The 17337-nt window shown below is 38.0% G+C and overlaps 1 protein-coding gene and 1 long non-coding RNA gene across 5 annotated transcripts; one reads left to right on the plus strand and one right to left on the minus strand.

Annotated features, from left to right (window-relative positions):
- Window positions 1-1900: 1900 nt before the first annotated feature.
- On the minus strand, window positions 1901-3812 carry LOC143881627 (uncharacterized). Its single transcript, XR_013251975.1, has 2 exons — window positions 2211-3812; window positions 1901-2121 (listed from the first exon to the last, which is right to left on the minus strand). It is a non-coding gene; the product is annotated as an uncharacterized LOC143881627 (long non-coding RNA).
- Window positions 2831-10528, plus strand: LOC143881626 (DUF1677 family protein (DUF1677)). 4 transcript variants are annotated; one of them, XM_077384825.1, is made up of 4 exons: window positions 2831-3122; window positions 3178-3559; window positions 3862-3953; window positions 4028-6082. In XM_077384825.1, exons 2-4 carry the CDS (start codon window positions 3188-3190, stop codon window positions 4149-4151), a joined length of 588 nt encoding a protein of 195 aa, XP_077240940.1. In that variant the 5' UTR covers window positions 2831-3122; window positions 3178-3187; the 3' UTR covers window positions 4152-6082. The 4 variants fall into 4 exon arrangements, with proteins under 4 accessions (XP_077240940.1, XP_077240941.1, XP_077240939.1 ...); XM_077384826.1 differs by lacking the exon at window positions 4028-6082 and adding an exon at window positions 10456-10528 and having other exon boundaries at window positions 2831-3559; XM_077384824.1 differs by having other exon boundaries at window positions 2831-3559.
- The last annotated feature ends 6809 nt before the right edge of the window (window positions 10529-17337 follow it).

Raw genomic sequence — 17337 nt, forward strand, 5'->3', positions numbered from 1 at the left:
TCCAATGGGGGCGCCCTTCCATTCCCTTTTTCCAAGGGTGCCCCTCACTTTAGCTTAGGGGCTGTTTTTTCCTTACGTCCATTTAACAACCACAAATTGGAGGATGGATTTGAGCTTATGGCCCATCCATCACAGGGCCTCAAGAATAGAATGTTTGGATCATTGAACAAGTGGACCTCACTTACGCATATGCATCTTATAACTAATGTTTCAATCAACGGCTTAGATCCACATCCTTTTATTGTGGGACCAAGACAGTATACACGTCCTCACATAAATTCCAATTTCCCAATTTATTTGAAGCGGCTGTTGTGAGAATCCTTCAATCAATGAAAGAACATCTAACCTTTTAGCTTTTATCCAACTAATCATTGAATATTCAAAAACTTGGATAGATGAGTCCACAGTAAATTCAACAAATCGTATGGAGCCCACATCAAAGAGCGCCAGTTTCAAAACCCAATGATTAGGCCCACTTACAAAAGACAAACAGCATTTTCTAAGCTATTCAAATTCAACCCATGACTTGATGGTTAGGGTGTCAATTTTGGCTCGGAAGCTCACTCGAGCTCGGCTCGAATCCTTAACGAACCAAGCCCGATTTAGGCCAGGCTCGGCTCGGCTCGTTAAGAATTTAATATATTTAAATATATATATATACACACTAAAAGGGTTGTCCAGGGAGTGAAAGGGGGAGGCAAAATATGTCACTTCATTTTAGGAACCCCATTTGTTACTTGGACCACCCCCCATAGTGTAAAAAAAGTAGTCAAATTACAACTATATAGGGCTGTCCAGGGAAGATGAGGGGTGTGAACTTAATATGACCCAAGCTCGGTAAGGCTCGCGAGCCTGACCGAGCCAAGCCTAGCCCGAGCCTGGTTCGAGCCCGAGCCGAGCTTTTGAGCTTAACGAGCCGAGCCGAGCCTGGCCAAGCTCGGCTCGGCTCGGCTCGTTTACACCCCTACTTGATGGTTGTTTGGATATGGATCCACTTTAGGTGGCCACACATCCTTGATGTATACTCTCATCTAACCTTGACTGAATAAAACTTTGTCCCAAGCAACCTTACGTCGTGGAAAATGAGCAAAATACTTTTATATCACATAAAATGATCAAAATGTCTTTTTTTTTATGGGTAAGCTAGGGTTTAATGGGGACCCTAACGATTTATTAGATATATAAAAGGATGTTACAATAAGATCACAAAACCAACCCTAACTGATCAAGATGTCTTTACCTCGTAGAAAATTACCAAAACACACTATCCTATGAAAAATAACACAGAATACTCCTATCTTATACCAGAGCACCCCTCTATCATAGAAAATCATCAAAATACCAGATCACCCCACTATCTTTTACCATAGCAACCACACCATCATTCACCCTCCGAGGTATGGGTGAATGATCCCAGCAACAACATTATTTCCTTTTCCTTGCCAAACCCCAGCTTACCCATAAAAAAAAAGGTATGGGTGAATGAACAGTGAGGGAATTTGGGTAATATCGTATGAAATAGGGATGCTTGTTCATTTTCATTGAGTAACGATTGTTTTGATAATTTTCAATGAGGAAACCGTATTTAGGTTATTTTTATGAGTAGAGGTTTTAGCCATAATTCGTGATATATGGGTATTTGATCATTTCCTCTAAAATATAGGCATGCTAAGATTTTATTTTTTTTAGCCAACCCCAACTAGTTTGGGACAAAGGCTTAGTTGGGTTAGGTTGAGTCTGATCATTGTGACAGCTCTTAAAACACTAGAAGACAAGATAGGTGAGCGCACATATGAAAACATGGCTGTGTTGATATCATTTCCTATTCCCCCCTTCTAATAAGATGCATATTGCATGTGAATATTTTTCTATAGAAAAATATTGGTATGTAAAACAACAATTGTAGGGAAACAATCGGCGGCTGGATTTTATTTTTCTTTTATTCATTTGGAAAATTCTCAGGTTTCCACGTTCCAATATCAGGACTAAAAATAAATAGAAATGTTTGACCAATTCAATAAATAAAGGCCCTCTGAGCAGACGGATAGGATCATCATCCCCATTCGGTTGCTTTCGGGCTATGGTACATTCAGGATGGGGCCCACGAGCCCAATCATCAACCTAGTAGAAAATCCATACAACATCCGTCATAACATAAGTATCAGAGATTAGGAATTTAATAAATTTATTAAAGAGTAGAGAAAACGTACCAAAACACATTTCATAGAAAGCCAATAGGATCGTTATTAGTATATTCTATGTACATTCCTCCATTTGACGCATTCCCGGTGGTGTGCGTATTATGCACCAGTGTTTAAAAACCCCTTTGACACGACAAGAACTCTCCTGAGTCGACAAGGATTTTTCTTCGCCGCGTTCCGAGTCGCACACATCCGTGTTCCGTGTTTTGCTATGTAGAGTCAATAAAAACTCCTTTGACTTTTCCGAGTTATGACCTCGTCAGTTGCTTCTTGGCTACATCCGTGCGGAGTTGACAAGGATTTTTCTTGTCCACGTTCCCAGTAGCATCCGCGTATTTAAACACTGATTTGCACTCGGCGCACAATAGTAGGATAGATAAGAACTATGGAAAATTGCCGGATTTTCCCATTTTCTCCACGAGCAATAGGAAAAATTCACCTAAAAACAAGATGTGAACGGAGGGTAATTTCGGTAGTTCACCGAAAACCAATGGACGATAATGCCGACAGCTGGCATTGCGTATTTAGGTAAAGGCCAACGTATATTGCTGACGTGGAACCAATTACTGTGTGTGGTCACGGCCAATGATTGAGCGCTTCTCTTACGTTACAAAAAGCAAGTAAATCGTTCTCTTTCTCTTAGAACCAGAGAGAGAGAGAGAGAGAGAGAGAGAGAGAGAGATCTCAATCTACTATTTTCAAATGTCTTTGAGCCCTGGTAAAAAACTACTTGCAGAGAAGTTGAAGGAGGAGAAAGATACGGCCATCTTATAGGAGAAGGAGAGGTAGAAAGGAGGGAAAATTAAACGAGAAAAAGATCGAATCAGAGTTCCTTAAATAGCCTAGGATTCGAATTTTACGTTTTGATAAGGAAAGAGATTCGAAGCGTCTGAGATCGAAACGGAAAAGAATCCTTTAAAGGTCAGTTCGGTTTTGATTAGGTTTGGAGTGAGTCTATTTTCTTTTCTAATTCTAGGCTTGATTCCATGGCGATTTCTTGTCCTGAATCTCAATCCGCCGCCACAAAAATGAACGGTCAGATCGAAGTGGAGTTAGCAAACTGTGATTGCTGTGGAGTAACGGAGGAATGCACGCAAGCTTACATTGAGACGGTTCGGGAGCGATACCACGGCCGTTGGATCTGCGGCCTCTGTTCAGAGGCCGTCAAATATGAGATTTTCAGATCAGAGAATCATCTAGACATGGAAGAAGCCCTAAACAACCAAAAGAATCTCTGTAAGAAGTTCAGATCATCGACTCCGAAAGATTCAATGGAGCACGTGATCTCGGCTATAAAACATCTGCTCAGAAGGAGTTTGAGTTCACCGAGATCTACTCCCACCAGCCCTAGCAGAAAGGTAGATCCTCTCGCTCGTTCTGAAAGCTGCTTCTCCAGCTTGGCTGGCTGAAAGAGAAGAAGAAAAGTGGAAGAGAAAAAAGATAGATGGAAAAGTTATTTTCTTGGAAACGAATAATTGTAAAAATTTACAGTTTTTCTAGGATTTTATTTACTCATGTAGTTTGTATTTCCTTCTCATGATCCCCACTCCTTTTGTTCTCTTCTTGTGTTATTCGATTCTCATCCTTTTTCTTTTTCCTTGTTCATCAGTTTCGCTGTCGATTGAATGAAAATTAAAGACTTTGTTTTTGTTATTTGCAGCCTATTTTATATAAGATATTGTCACTGGTTAAAGATTCAACAGAGTGGAATTGCAGAAATCAACTTCAACTTCTCGATCTGTTCTTTTCTAGGTACCGTCCTAGCAAATCCCTTTCTACGATTTTTCATTGAGATTGCTTTCTAACAATACAAGGTCCCCTTCTAGGAGATACAGAGCTTACAGAGACTTCTGGAAGGAAACTCCGTTTTTACCTTGCTGTCTCCGCAATGCATGCTCTTTCCAGATACGAAATAGAACTAATTCTTATGTGCCATACACCATCGTATGATCTGGACCCTTCATCTTGTGGGTCCTGCCACGGATTGCCTATCTCTGAACTTCAGGCCTCCAGTCATCCGATCGTTTTGAGTGCTTTAAAAATAACCTTGGGGGTCCACACGTTACGAACAGAAAACAATGCCATTAATTTGATGGGACCCTCCGTAAAGAAATACTGTCTACGTGATCTTATCTTAACCTTGGCCATTAATTTGATGGGGGACTCTCCATCAAGAACCCATATCCTTCTTTAAAGTTTTATTTTGTAATTTCCTCTTCTAGGGAAGAGAAAATTGCTTTTAGTTTTCCTTGAAAAACAAGGAAAATTCTATATATCACATTACAGAAAATAAATTTCCAATATCTAGTAGGTTTGCAATTTTCCTGAAAATCAAGCAAAATTTTCGATTTAAAACATCCATGGAAAATGAGTTTACCAGATACCCACATCCAGTATTTTCTCTTAATTTTTTCCACGGTTTGCTGAACTAATTTTTCATGTAAATGATTCCCTGTTTTCAAGGAAAATTGCAAACCCTTTTTTTTTATTAGTTCCAATGACCCTAAAATTCAGTCAAAATTATCTGGCTCAAATTAAAAATAATCGGAGGGGAGTTTCATACCGATTGCAAACTCCGATACACTAAACATAGTGTATCGGAGTCGGAGGGGAGTTTCATACCGATTGAAAAATCAGAGCTCGAGGTGGGTTCTGGAGGTGGGTTTTGGCGGGCGAGGGGAGAAAGAGAGACTCTGTTTAAAAACAGGGTGAGAGAGAGAGAGAGAGAGCTACACACCTGGTAACTTGGATTTGCATAGCGAGCCAGCGTGGAGAGATCTGGGTTGATTTGCAGAGACGGAGAAATAGAGGAGAAGAGATGAGAGAGGGAAGTTTAAGAGAGGAAAATCCTAAATTTAGAAGCCAAAATCGTGCGGAGATTTAACACCTATTTTTTCTCTTGTTTCCGGGAATCAGAATACCACGCCCTCGGGCAGGTATCAAAACGACCGGAAGTCAAATATTCTTTCCCATTCCATCTGGTAAATGCAACCAAACGACGGAATCGCCCAAACCGGTATCAGATACCGATACCGATTACCGATTCCGGCGATCCAAACGCACAAACAAAACTAGATTAACATACTGTGTTCGATTGGTTAGCTTCTTATTCATAAAAGCAAAAAAGGACTTTGGAGAAGTTCAAACTTCAAATGATCTAAGGAAAAGTAAATGCTGTAATCCTTACTATCAGCAAATCTTCAAATGGGAGGCTCCTCCACTTGACCTATTCTATCTCTTTCCTCGAGATGGCCTTTGGACCATCAAAGAAAAGTTAGTGAAAGGATTAGAAGGAAGATAAATGCTGAATGGAGGACATTTTATTCGGCTTTCATTCTTATTATTTCATGATATATATTGCAATTTTCCCTCTTGCTAGCTGGTGTATCTTGTTTGAAAACTGCTGCTTTGATCAGGATGTCAGTAGGTAATCATTTGTTTGAGCAACCCAACAGTTTATTGTGGTGAGAAGACATGTTCATTGACCAAGGAGGGGAAAATTCCTGGATGACTTGGAGAAGGATATTGTAAGGGTTTTAGATGGACATGGATAGAGTTCAAGGGTTTGAGTTGCAAGAAGAAAGTTATAGAAGTTGCTATGGCGCACGAACATATGCACAATCAAAGTTCAATAGATTGTTTGACCTGATCACATATGTGCAAGTTTTTTTTTTTTGAATGACAATGCTTTATTAGGAAGATGTGCAAGTTGATGCAAAACAAATCCGTAGCTCCTTCAAATCTTAAATTAGAGGAGGATGGACAACTTTTGGAGAAACAGATTTTCATAAAAAATTGTGATTTTTTAATATTTTTTGGACTGTTTTGTTGGGTTTTTGAAGACCCTTCTTTTGAAAATATGGGTTTGTTTGAAGCTTCCAGAGTTTCTATTTTGAATCGAGGAGGTTTGAGCGGAAGTAAGAAGGTTGCATTTGGTGTGGTCTATAGTTAGACAGTTTCAGATACGTAGTTGTACATCTAGAGGAGAGTTGGTTAGTTTTCTTTGAAAAGTTTATATTATTAAGTGCGATTAGAATCTGATTTAAAATAGAAGTGTTCTGTTCTGTTCTAAACTTGAAAACTAGTCAGGATTAGACCTCCTTACTTTAGAAAGAGTCAGTGAAAAGGGAAAGTCTATCGCCTATGCAACGAAGTTGTTGGACGGGTTTTGTAACCATTATAACAATTTAAATTTATGCAAGTAGTTTTGGCTATATTTGGTAACCATTACTCTCTTCATTTGTTGAGGTGCGTGCTTCGTTTTGTTTTGAGTTAAATTTAAGTTCGAAACTTTGTGATTATTATTATATTTTCGTTGCACCGTAATTATTATCAACACAAATTTGATCTTAGAACTTATATTTGGTAACATGCAGGGGCAGAGCTACATGTAGCATAAGGGGGGCAGTTGCCCCTGTTGAGTTGGGCCAAATCCTTAATAGGCCCAACTCAATTGGGCCCAGCACCCTTTAAAATTTGAAGGCCTGCCCCCCTTATGTATAAGCATGTATAAGCTTGCCCCCCTCATGCATAAATCCTGGCTCCGCCACTGGTAACATGGCTAGAATTTGTGGTGGTAGATAATCCGTTGTAGAGAAGTGCAACTATCTTGGATGTACAGGGAATCTGGGCTTGGTTGAATCCCGGAGATAGTGCTCCCATAGTTGTCTTCCGTTTGCATGTGGGAGAGGCTTCAACTATATTCAAGTAGCGTTTACGCGCCTCTAAGTCTTGGTTCTTTCTCGTTTTGTTTCGGGTAATATCTTATTTTATTTTGTGCATTTGTTCCAACAACCTTAACCACAACCTCGTTAGAATTGGCTATTTGAACAGGACCGGAATAATCTTTGAAAACATCCCATCTCATTCCTGATCACACCTCCATTACTCGCCAGCGCCAGATTACCTTCAGAACTTCCCTCGAAATTTAAGTTTAACTTCTCCGAATCTGGAGATGGATTCCAATGCACAATCTTCTTAGACGGGACAGATTTATCCCAAGCCAGATCTTTCCAACTTCAAGGGGTTTTTGAAACTGAGAAGATCCATTTAGGATCATATGCTTTAGCTCAAAGAACTGTGGAAATTTCCATACTGATAATGAGAGAACCGATATTGAATTTCCTCCATTTGGCACTTAAATTACGCTCGTTCTGTCCTTCCATGTTCCCCCACATGTTTGCAAATGGAACCATATGACACAAAAATTTTGTCGTGCTTACCCAGATTTTTAATCCACCAGCTGATAAGAAGCTTGCTCACTGTTTTCAGAAAAATCCGTTCCCAATTGAAGCATTTGAGAATGTCCCTCGAGATAATCTGGACAGATCTCCAGTGAATAAAAATATGTGCAACATATTCACAATCCTCGCAGCAGAGAACACATATATTAGCCAATCTGAAGACCTTAAATTGAAGCAGGTCTCATGTTGATGTTTCCGTCACACGAGGAACAGGGGCTTTCTAAACCAAAGATCTGTTTTGAGAGGAATTGGGAGGAGTTGAAAGGAACTTAAAGAAGGACTTGACAGTGAAGCTACCGTTTGATTAAAGGTACTGCTATGTAAATCTGATTTACTTTTTCAGAGTTAGCAAAGGAAGAAGCTTCTTCATCCTCCTGTGACACTGCCACAACCATTTAGTTACTCCTTTGTTCCATTTGACCATGTCACACACAGACAAGTCTAATTGGAAGGGCGCATTCTCTAATCTTTTTTGTACCAAAACATAACTTCTTTTCCATTCCCAACACTGAATCTGATCCCCTGTCGAACCTCTCCGGGACAACACAAATGTTCCTCCCAATTGCTAGATCCTTTTACACAAGCAGGGCTGGAGGGGTGATGGTACTCCAAACATTATTACAATCCCAGTACTTAGCAAAAATAACTTCTCTCAAAAGATCATTACTTTCTTCCCCATATTTCCAACGCCATTTCCCATTTCCCAAGGAGAGCTTACGGGTGGCAACGGGGCGGGGCCCGTCCCCGTCCCAGCTTCGGGATGGAAGGGAATCCCTGTCCCCACCCTGTGGGGGAATCCCTGCCCTTTCCATCACCATGCTCCATAAACACTTTGCAGGATTGAGTCGATTGACAATGCCCATATATAATCCAAGATAATGAATGGGTGAACAATCCACCTTACAATCAAACTCCCAATCAAGTAAGCTACATTTGATATCCTCTGCATTAATACCCACTAAAGAGCTCTTGGAGGGACATGAGTCCCGAGAGGCGAGAATGCTTCAAACTAAGCAATGCTTCCACACTGTTTTCTGTGAAAATTGTCACATCATCAGTATATTGAAGATGGTTTATGGAGATGTTAGCAGCCAGTCTTGCACCGTTGATTAACACCCTCTCCTCAGCTGTTGACACTAATTTGCTCAATGCTTCACAGGAGATTATGAATAAAAAAGGGGATAAGGGATCACCATGTCTTGTGTGGTGCTTCTAAAGTAACTGATGGGGTGGCCATTTTTTAGAATGGAGAATCTAGCATTGCTAATGCAACTCTGACCCATAATCTCCATTTCTGTCCAAAACCCACTCTAATAAAGAGATAATTGATGAGAGGCCAGACGACATGATCATAAGCTTTCTCGAGATTGACCTTGTATAAAATGGCTTCTTCCTTACCTTCATGAAGGGAATTGACACAGCCAATGATTTTAAACGCACCATCCAAGATCTGCCTCCCTGTTGACTTGTATTTTAGAGAGAATCTTATAAAGACTACTCACCAAGCTTATAAGTCTAAAATCCTTTGGCTCAATGCCCCTTTCTTAGGAATGAGACTTGTGAAGGTATAGCTTATACCTCCATGACATCTCCTTTGATTAAATCCTAAAAACCGTGGTAGAAAGCAATAGGAAAGCCATCATGACCTGGAGCCTTATCCTTTTCCAAATCGAAAATCGCTTCTCTAACCTATTCAAAGTTCTTTAAAAAAATTTCCCCTGCAGCTAAGTTGAACTTGAAATGAATTCCATCCATTTTGGGTCTCCAACCCTCTTCTTTGGAGTAGGGAGAGGAGAAATAAGAAATCAGAGCTCTCTCTATGTCCTCCATCTTTTCTACCCGATATGAACCACCCATTAGACAGTGACTATTTTTTATTTGTTTTCTTGCATTCGACATCTTATTAATCTCTAATTGAGAGAGCAGTCTATCTTCACTTATCCCTATCCAGAGATTCAATGGGTTTTCAGTAGTTCCTCTCTATTCAACATATCTTTAAATTTTGATTTGTTCCACTGTCTCGGTTTCGCATTCAGCCTCTATAATTTAGTGCAGAGCTAGAAGCATTTCCATTCGTTAGTTGCACATTCCTTCCTCCATTTCTCCAGCTCCTCAAGTTCTGGGACATCAAGCCAAGCAAGGTTAAACCTAAGCATATGCTGTCCCTCAGATTGCACCTCGGTAGAAATAAGAATCAGATTATGATCAGAAATGGGTCTCAACTCTCAACAATATCATAGCTCCATCATTAGAAAACAAATCCTCCCGCTCTTTGGAGACATTGAACGTATCCAATATGCGCAAAATAAAAAACGAACAGGGCTTCTAAGGCTAGGAAACTTATAGGAAAATAGTCATGATTTTAGAGGTCTCTGTCTATGAAGGGCATTTTTATATAAAAAAAAAGTGCAGTATTAGGGCATAGTTAGCAGATTGGAAACCGAATTCGGGAAGCAAAACGTGAAACGGAAACATGGAAACAGAGGGTAGGGGGATAGAGGGGAAACGAGAAACAGAAAAGTAATGGAAAATTGTATGAGAAACGTCTTAGGAAACACATTAGAAATGTTTAAGAAACAATAGGGAAATGTCAATGGTTGCATATGAAACACAACGGAAGCACGAAATATATGTTTTTGTATATTAAAATTTTGTTAAGTTCAAATTTCTATTGGATTTTACTCATAATACATATTTCTTTTTTCTTTTTTTTCGCAAACACAATTTTCGAAAGTTTCATATATGTTGCCTACACGTTTCACGTACATTTTCCACAAGTGTTCCATACTTTTCTCATGCGTTTCTCATATGTTTCAGAAATGTTTCCTCAATTTTTTTTATCACGTTCTGAAAATGCTTCCATAATGCAATTTAGGAGAAACGAGTTTCCAACCCTCCCAAGGAGTTTCTGGCTTATGATGATATCGGGATCCTTTAGTAGTATCCTTCAAAATATGAAACTTTTTACCCATTTCGTGATTATCAATGAATATTTTTGAAATACTTTGCAGATTAGGGATTTATAAGCAAAAATCCCCTGAAGTTCCTGGTGGCAAAGAAGTCCATTGAAGTGCTCTCAAGTTCCCTCTATTTTCTGGCTTCTTTAACTCTGATTTCGGTGTGGTGATTAGATTCCGAAAATCAAACAAATATGAACTCAATGCCTCTAAGCAAAACTAGACTAGCAACTTCTTATATGGCATGGAAAGGCCATGACAAAACCATCTGAACTTTTCATAGAAAACAATTATGATTTCTTTTTGTTCCATCGCTTTCTACCAGAACACACGCACTGACATGAGCTCCCGCCAATACGCTCCTTACACATTGAACTGTAAGTCCCTTTTTCTTCCTTTCATTTTGTGGGTCTCTATACTGATGTAATGTTTTTTGTTCTTTGTGACCGACTCTTATTGCCTATAGATTTCCTTTAAAGTGGAGCCGTACCTAAAAATTTATTTTTTTCTTGAAAGATAACAACCAAATTTTATTAAAAATCCCGACATTACAAAGGAGACAAGCTGTCCCCCAGGAAGGTTTGAAACCTGGCCAATAAGTCTATACAAAGAAAGTTAGGGTAAATTAGCAGAAGGGCCGGAAATGATAATCCTATCATCCTCCCTGTTGGCCCCCTCCTTGGCCAAGATATCCGCGGCCGAATTTGCCGTACCTAAACACTTCATTCTCATCTTTTATCATTTCAACCTTACCATATCTTTTGTGTAAAGGCATGACCCATCTAGAAAATCTACATGAAAAACTTCTAAGCGAAGATAGGGGACTAGGGGTAAAACAGACCAGTAGAAGGAGGGAATGAAGTAGGACATTTTAGAGAACACCTACAATGAAGACAAAATTGAACTTCTTAGCAAACCAGGGGTAAACTTATAACAAAATCCATACCGGCATCCTCCCAAGGTCTATTAGGAACTGACAACGGAGAATACAAGCCTGTATTATGGGTCTAGCTCTAGAAAGACTGATACGTCCAACACTGACCTACGTAACGAATCACGTCACGTTTTAACCATGGCCGGAAGTATTAATGCGATGGTCTTCACTTGCCCAAAGTAGCCCACAAGCCTCCACTATGAAACTCATGAACAAGGCTCTCTTGTAACATTTCCTTATGAATGCACAAGCAAGTGCAGTGAGTGTTAAACATCCATTTTTACTGTTATCAAACTACTTTAGGAAGAACCCTACTTGTTTAAAAATCTGGAGGCACTTGCAAATTGTTAGAAAATGACCTACCTATCTTCCCTAACAACTATTAATGCCTCGTTGCTCTGATTTGTGGAGGGAAAAATGGTCAGAAACTATCTGTCCATTTTCCCCTCCACCTTTGATTGGGTTAGGATGATCTTATAGGGATGATTTTTTGTACACACCCTATTCATGGAAGGGCCTTTCAAATGAATGCTTTGGATCACCCCAAAAATGTCGGCCACATGAGTTTTTGAAGCAGCTGCTCAGATAAGCTATCTAAGCAGCTGCGCAGGAACATTATTCTCTTTATTTTATTATTATTATTATTATTATTATTATTAGTTGTTACTACTAATAGTAAACATATCAGTAAAATCTAGTCATGGGTTCTGTCAATTTTCCCCTCCACCTTTGATTGGGTTAGGATGATCCTATAGGGCTGATTTTTTGTACATACCCTATCCATGGAAGGGCCTTTCAAATGAATGCTTTGGATCAACCTAAAAATGTGGGTCACATGAGTTTTTGAAGCAGCTGCTCAGATAAGATATCTGAGCAGCTACGTAGGAACACTATTCGCTTTATTATTATTATTATTATTAGTTGTGACTACTAATAGTAAACATATCAGTAAAATCTGGTCATGGGTACTGTCAGCTCTATTTGGAATGGGTTTTCCCAGGGGAATTGGTATTGACCCCCATATTAAGGCATTCAGCACCATGTCATTTTTGTCTTATTTGATTTGTTGTTGCTTTTTACCGTATAATTTTTAGAACTAAGAAATACACAAATATAGAAGAGGAGAGGAGAAGACAAAAAATACTTTATTATATTTCTCTTTTTCACACACCAAATAACTACGACATCGGCCTTTATATAAACCTTTCTCACGTTCAATGACAGTTGCACCTTTCCTCCTACAAACCTACTAAAAAAACAACTTTCCAAAAAAACTCATCACCGACTATATTAAATAAGAAACATGATAAAAAAAAACTCTCACACTTTCTAAAAATAGATTTGGGTGGGGCCCACTTGTAAATTCACCGTTTGAATTACTAATTCCAACACGCCCCCCTAATTCAAACTAAGTGAATGATTGTACTCCCATCATTTGACGAAATTTCTTGAACTTTTCTTCTGGCAAAGCTTTGGTAAAAATATCCCCCACTTGATCTTTAGTGTTGCAATGCTTTAAATCAACTTCTCATTTGGCAATGACTTCTCTAATGAAATGGTGCGAATCTCAAATGTGCTTCGTCTTTCCTTGATGAACCAGATTCTTTGTCAACAGAATTGTGGATTTGTTGTCACAAAATATCTACGTAGGCTCGTTTTGTTTCTCCTTCAAATCACGCAAAATCCTTCGTAGCCGAATTGCTTGACAAGCTGTAGTTGTAGCAGAAATATACTCAGCTTCCATGCTTGGGAGAGCCGTAGTGAGTTGCTTCTTGGATGCCCAAGCTATGACACTTGATCTAAGGCTAAAACAATAGCCCGTTGTACTTTTACGATCATTAATGAAACCTGCCCAATCACTATAAAAAAACAATCCAATTTAGAGTTAGTGACTTTTGCGTACACAATATCAAAATTGATTGTGCCTTGGATGTATTTCATAATTCTCTTTGCTGCCCCAAAATGATGCTTGCTTGGACTGTGCATAAACCTGAAAATAATGCTAACTGCAAACATAATATCCGGCCTTGTATGAGTTAGATATATCAAACCACCAACAATGCTTCTAAAATTCTTCTCATCTATCTTTTCAACTCCATCATGCAAAGTAAATTTCTCATTAGTATTCATGGGTGTTTTAGCAGGTACACAATTTGTCATTCCAAATTTTTTCTATAAATCCGAAGCATACTTTTTCTGACATATGAAAATCCCATTAGATCTTTGAATTACTTCAATTCCAAGGAAATAATGCAATAGACCCAAATCTGACATTTCAAATCTTTTCAACATGCTTTCTTTAAATTCCTTAATTATATCAAGAGAACTCCCAGTGTATATCATATCATCAACATATAAACAAACAACTAAGATATCATCACCATGAATTTTAACATAAAGAGTTGGTTCACTAGCACTCTTTTGAAATGAGCTTTCAAGAAAATCCCTGTCAATTTTACTATACCATACTTTTGGCGTTTGTTTAAGCCCATAGAGTGCCTTTTTCAATTTGTACACTTTATGCTCCATGCCTTTGATTTCAAAACTTTGAGGTTGTTCCACATACACTTCTTCCTCAAGTTCTCCATTTAGAAAAGCTGATTTCACATCAAGCTGAAAAACTTGCCAATTCTTTTGAGCTGCTATAGCCAAAACAACTCTAATAGTATCAATTCTAGCAACAGGTGCAAATATTTCAAAGTAATTAATACCTGACTTTTGGACATAACCTTTTGCAACTAACCGAGCTTTATGCCTTTGGAAAGAACCATCGGCATTGAATTTGGATTTGTAGATCTACTTAAGTCCAATTGCTTCTTTATTTGGAGGCAAATCCACCAATGTCCAAGTGTTATTCTTAGTAATTGCATTAATCTCTTCCTTCATTGCATCACACCATTTTTTTTTTCACTGCATCAACAAAATTAGAAGGCTCAATTGCAAAGCAGGTGAACTCACATGAACCATAAATATCAGCAAGACTTTTCATTCTCATGGGAGTGAAATCACCAGTGAACTTGGTGGCTCATCAGGATTTGGTAAACAAATCTCAAGGGAAGATGTCTCACATGATGTGTTTTCATTTAAAACGCATGAGGGGGCTTCAACATTATTTTTCCAATTCCAAGTTTTTTTTTCATTAAAAATAACATCATGGCTTATGATTAATTTTTTAGAAATACGATCATAAAGCCTGTATCGTTTTGTCTCCACACTATAGCCAATAAAAATACACTTTCTACTTTTATCATCTAACTTTTGTCTTTTTTCAGATGGAACAAAAGCGTAGGCTATATAGAATCAAAAATTTCAAAATGACTCACATTGGGTTTTCTTCCACTCCAAGCCTCATATGGAGTTTTTCCTTTAACTGCTTTTGTTGGAGCATGATTGCATAAGTATACCGCCATGGCTACTGCTTCAGTCCAATAATCATTAGGCAACCCTTTGTCTTTTTGCATGCTCCTTGCAGCCTCAACAAATGTTCTATTTTTCCACTATGTGACTCCATTTTGTTGTGGGGTGTAACTCACTGTCAACTGTCTTTTTATTCCACTGTCATGGCAGAAATTCTTTGAAAATAAATTCACCACTACGGTCAGTATGAATAGTAATAATAGAATGTCCACTTTGTTTTTCAACAAGAGCCTTGAACTGTTTGAAGATCAAGAAAGTCTCATCTTTTTGTTTCAGAAAATAAACCCATGTCATTCTTGTGTAATCATCAACAAATAAGATAAAATATTTATTCCCACTCAAAGATAAAGTTTGCATAGGGCCACAAATATCGGCATGTATAAGCATCAACGGCTTATATGCCCTCCAAGACTTACCACTTAGAAATTGCTCACGATGGTGTTTTCTCAAAACATAAGCTTCACATATTTTTTCATCATATTTCAAAGAAGGAATACCAACAGTCATATTCAATTTTTGCAATAAAGATAATCCACCAAAATTCAAATGTCCATATCTTCTATGCCATAACATAGAGTCATCATTAGATGCAGTAAAATAATTAAATACTAGTTTTAAAAACACTAGTGGAAACATCTTATTTTCTATCATCTTAATGGAGAGAACTAGTTTCATACCTTTCTTATCATAAAGTTTACATTCTCCTTCGTCAAAGATAGCACGGTACCCCTTTTTTATTAATTGACCCAAACTTAGCAAGTTTTGAGCCAATCCAGGAACATAGATAATATCTTGAATTTATTTCTTACCAACCTTTATAGAAACTACAATGAGACCAATTCCATGGGCATTAACATGATTGCTATCACCCATCCTTACTCATGGTTTGACAGTTTCATCAATTTCTAGAAAATAATCCTTGTTCCCGGTCATGTGGTTACTGCAACCGCTATCTAAATACCGTCATCATTCAATTCAACATTGGCAGTTAGACACGACAAAAATACGTTATCTTCTTTTTTAACTTTTTCATCACTTTTCTCTTCATGATAGTTTGCTTGTTCCCTAGCCTTTTGATGACAATTTTTTTCAATATGACCATATTTTTTGCAATAAAAATATTGTGGTAAATTTCTATTTTGATTCCCACTATCCTTATACCAGCAATCCTTATCAATATGATTTGATTTTTTGCAAATTAAACAATAAAGAAGTAGATTCATGGTTACCTCCACTTTGATTTCTTTGATAACCATCGAATTGGCCTCTACCTCTTCATCTGCCGCGGAATCCACCACGTCCACGGCCTCTTCCTCCTCGGAAACCTTATATTTGTATTCTCTAATTTTTTCTTTAAATCCACTTTCGATTGAAACGCTTGTTCTAGTGGATTTTCTTGATATTCCTCTTAAAGCAAATCCTACGCTTCTTTTGATGTAGTTGCAGTCATGATCCTTGAAAATATTGGTTCATCCATGGCTTGTTGGATGAGGAAAAGAGCCCTTGAATCTTTCTTTTTGCTCTCTTTTAATTCGTTCTTCTGTGTCGCGGTCAATCTTTCCACTTCTGCAAAATTGTCATACCCATTCTTTACCAATTTCCATAATTCATGAGACATAAATAACGTCTTCATTTTAATTGACAAAAATTGAAATTATCACCTTTAAATAAAGGAACACTATGCTGAAAATTTGAAGAATTGATGTTACATGCCATGTTGCGAACTTATCGAACCCTTGCCGGTGTTTTCTTAATTCGTCGGTGGCTTTTCTGCTCTCTAGTTGATTGAGAAATCCCAAGACCTTATGCTTTGATACCACTTTGTAGAATTTTTAGAACTAAGAAATACACAAATATAGAAGAGGAGAGGAGAAGAGAAAAGATACTTTATTATATTTCTCTTTTTCACACACCAAATAACTACTACATCAGCCTTTATAAAAACTTTTCTCACGTTCAATAACCGTTGCACGTTTCCTCCTGAAAACCTACTTAAAAAACAAACTTTCCAAAAAACTCATCGCCGTCTCTATTAAATAAGAAACATTATAAGAAAAACTCACACTTTTCTAAAGATAGATTTGGGTGGGGCCCACTTGTAAATTCACCGTATGAATTACTAATTCCAACATTTACATGGAACATTACTAATTCCAACATTTACATGGAACAGGCTGACATGGGTGACAAGCTAATTTTAAAGGTGTCCATATACTAATGTCCCCTCTCTTTATAGATGTCTTCTCTTGTGGTAGACACGTTTCGATGGACAGCAATTGCATAATAAATATCTTGGGACCTAACTGAGGAAGGCAAATGATGGAGGTCCACCTTTGATAAAATTATTTCCTACTAATTACTTTTTATACAAGGAAATTAGGATACAATTTTGCAACGATTTCTTGTTGGGTTTTTTATAGTGAATGATTCCAGCCAATAATACAGCAAAATGTGAGATTACGTAATAATGCTTCCCTTCCCACCATAGTGTTAACTACAACAAGCCATTTTTACTTAGTCTACAGCGACTACCCATACAATCAGATAGAGGAAGATGGTCCCCTTTGAATTCTCTACAGTAAGGA

This window comes from Tasmannia lanceolata, unplaced genomic scaffold (assembly GCF_043159265.1).
Source record: "Tasmannia lanceolata isolate RefF3 unplaced genomic scaffold, GAP_Taslan_0.1 ptg000007l, whole genome shotgun sequence".
NCBI classification, from domain to species: domain Eukaryota; kingdom Viridiplantae; phylum Streptophyta; class Magnoliopsida; order Canellales; family Winteraceae; genus Tasmannia; species Tasmannia lanceolata.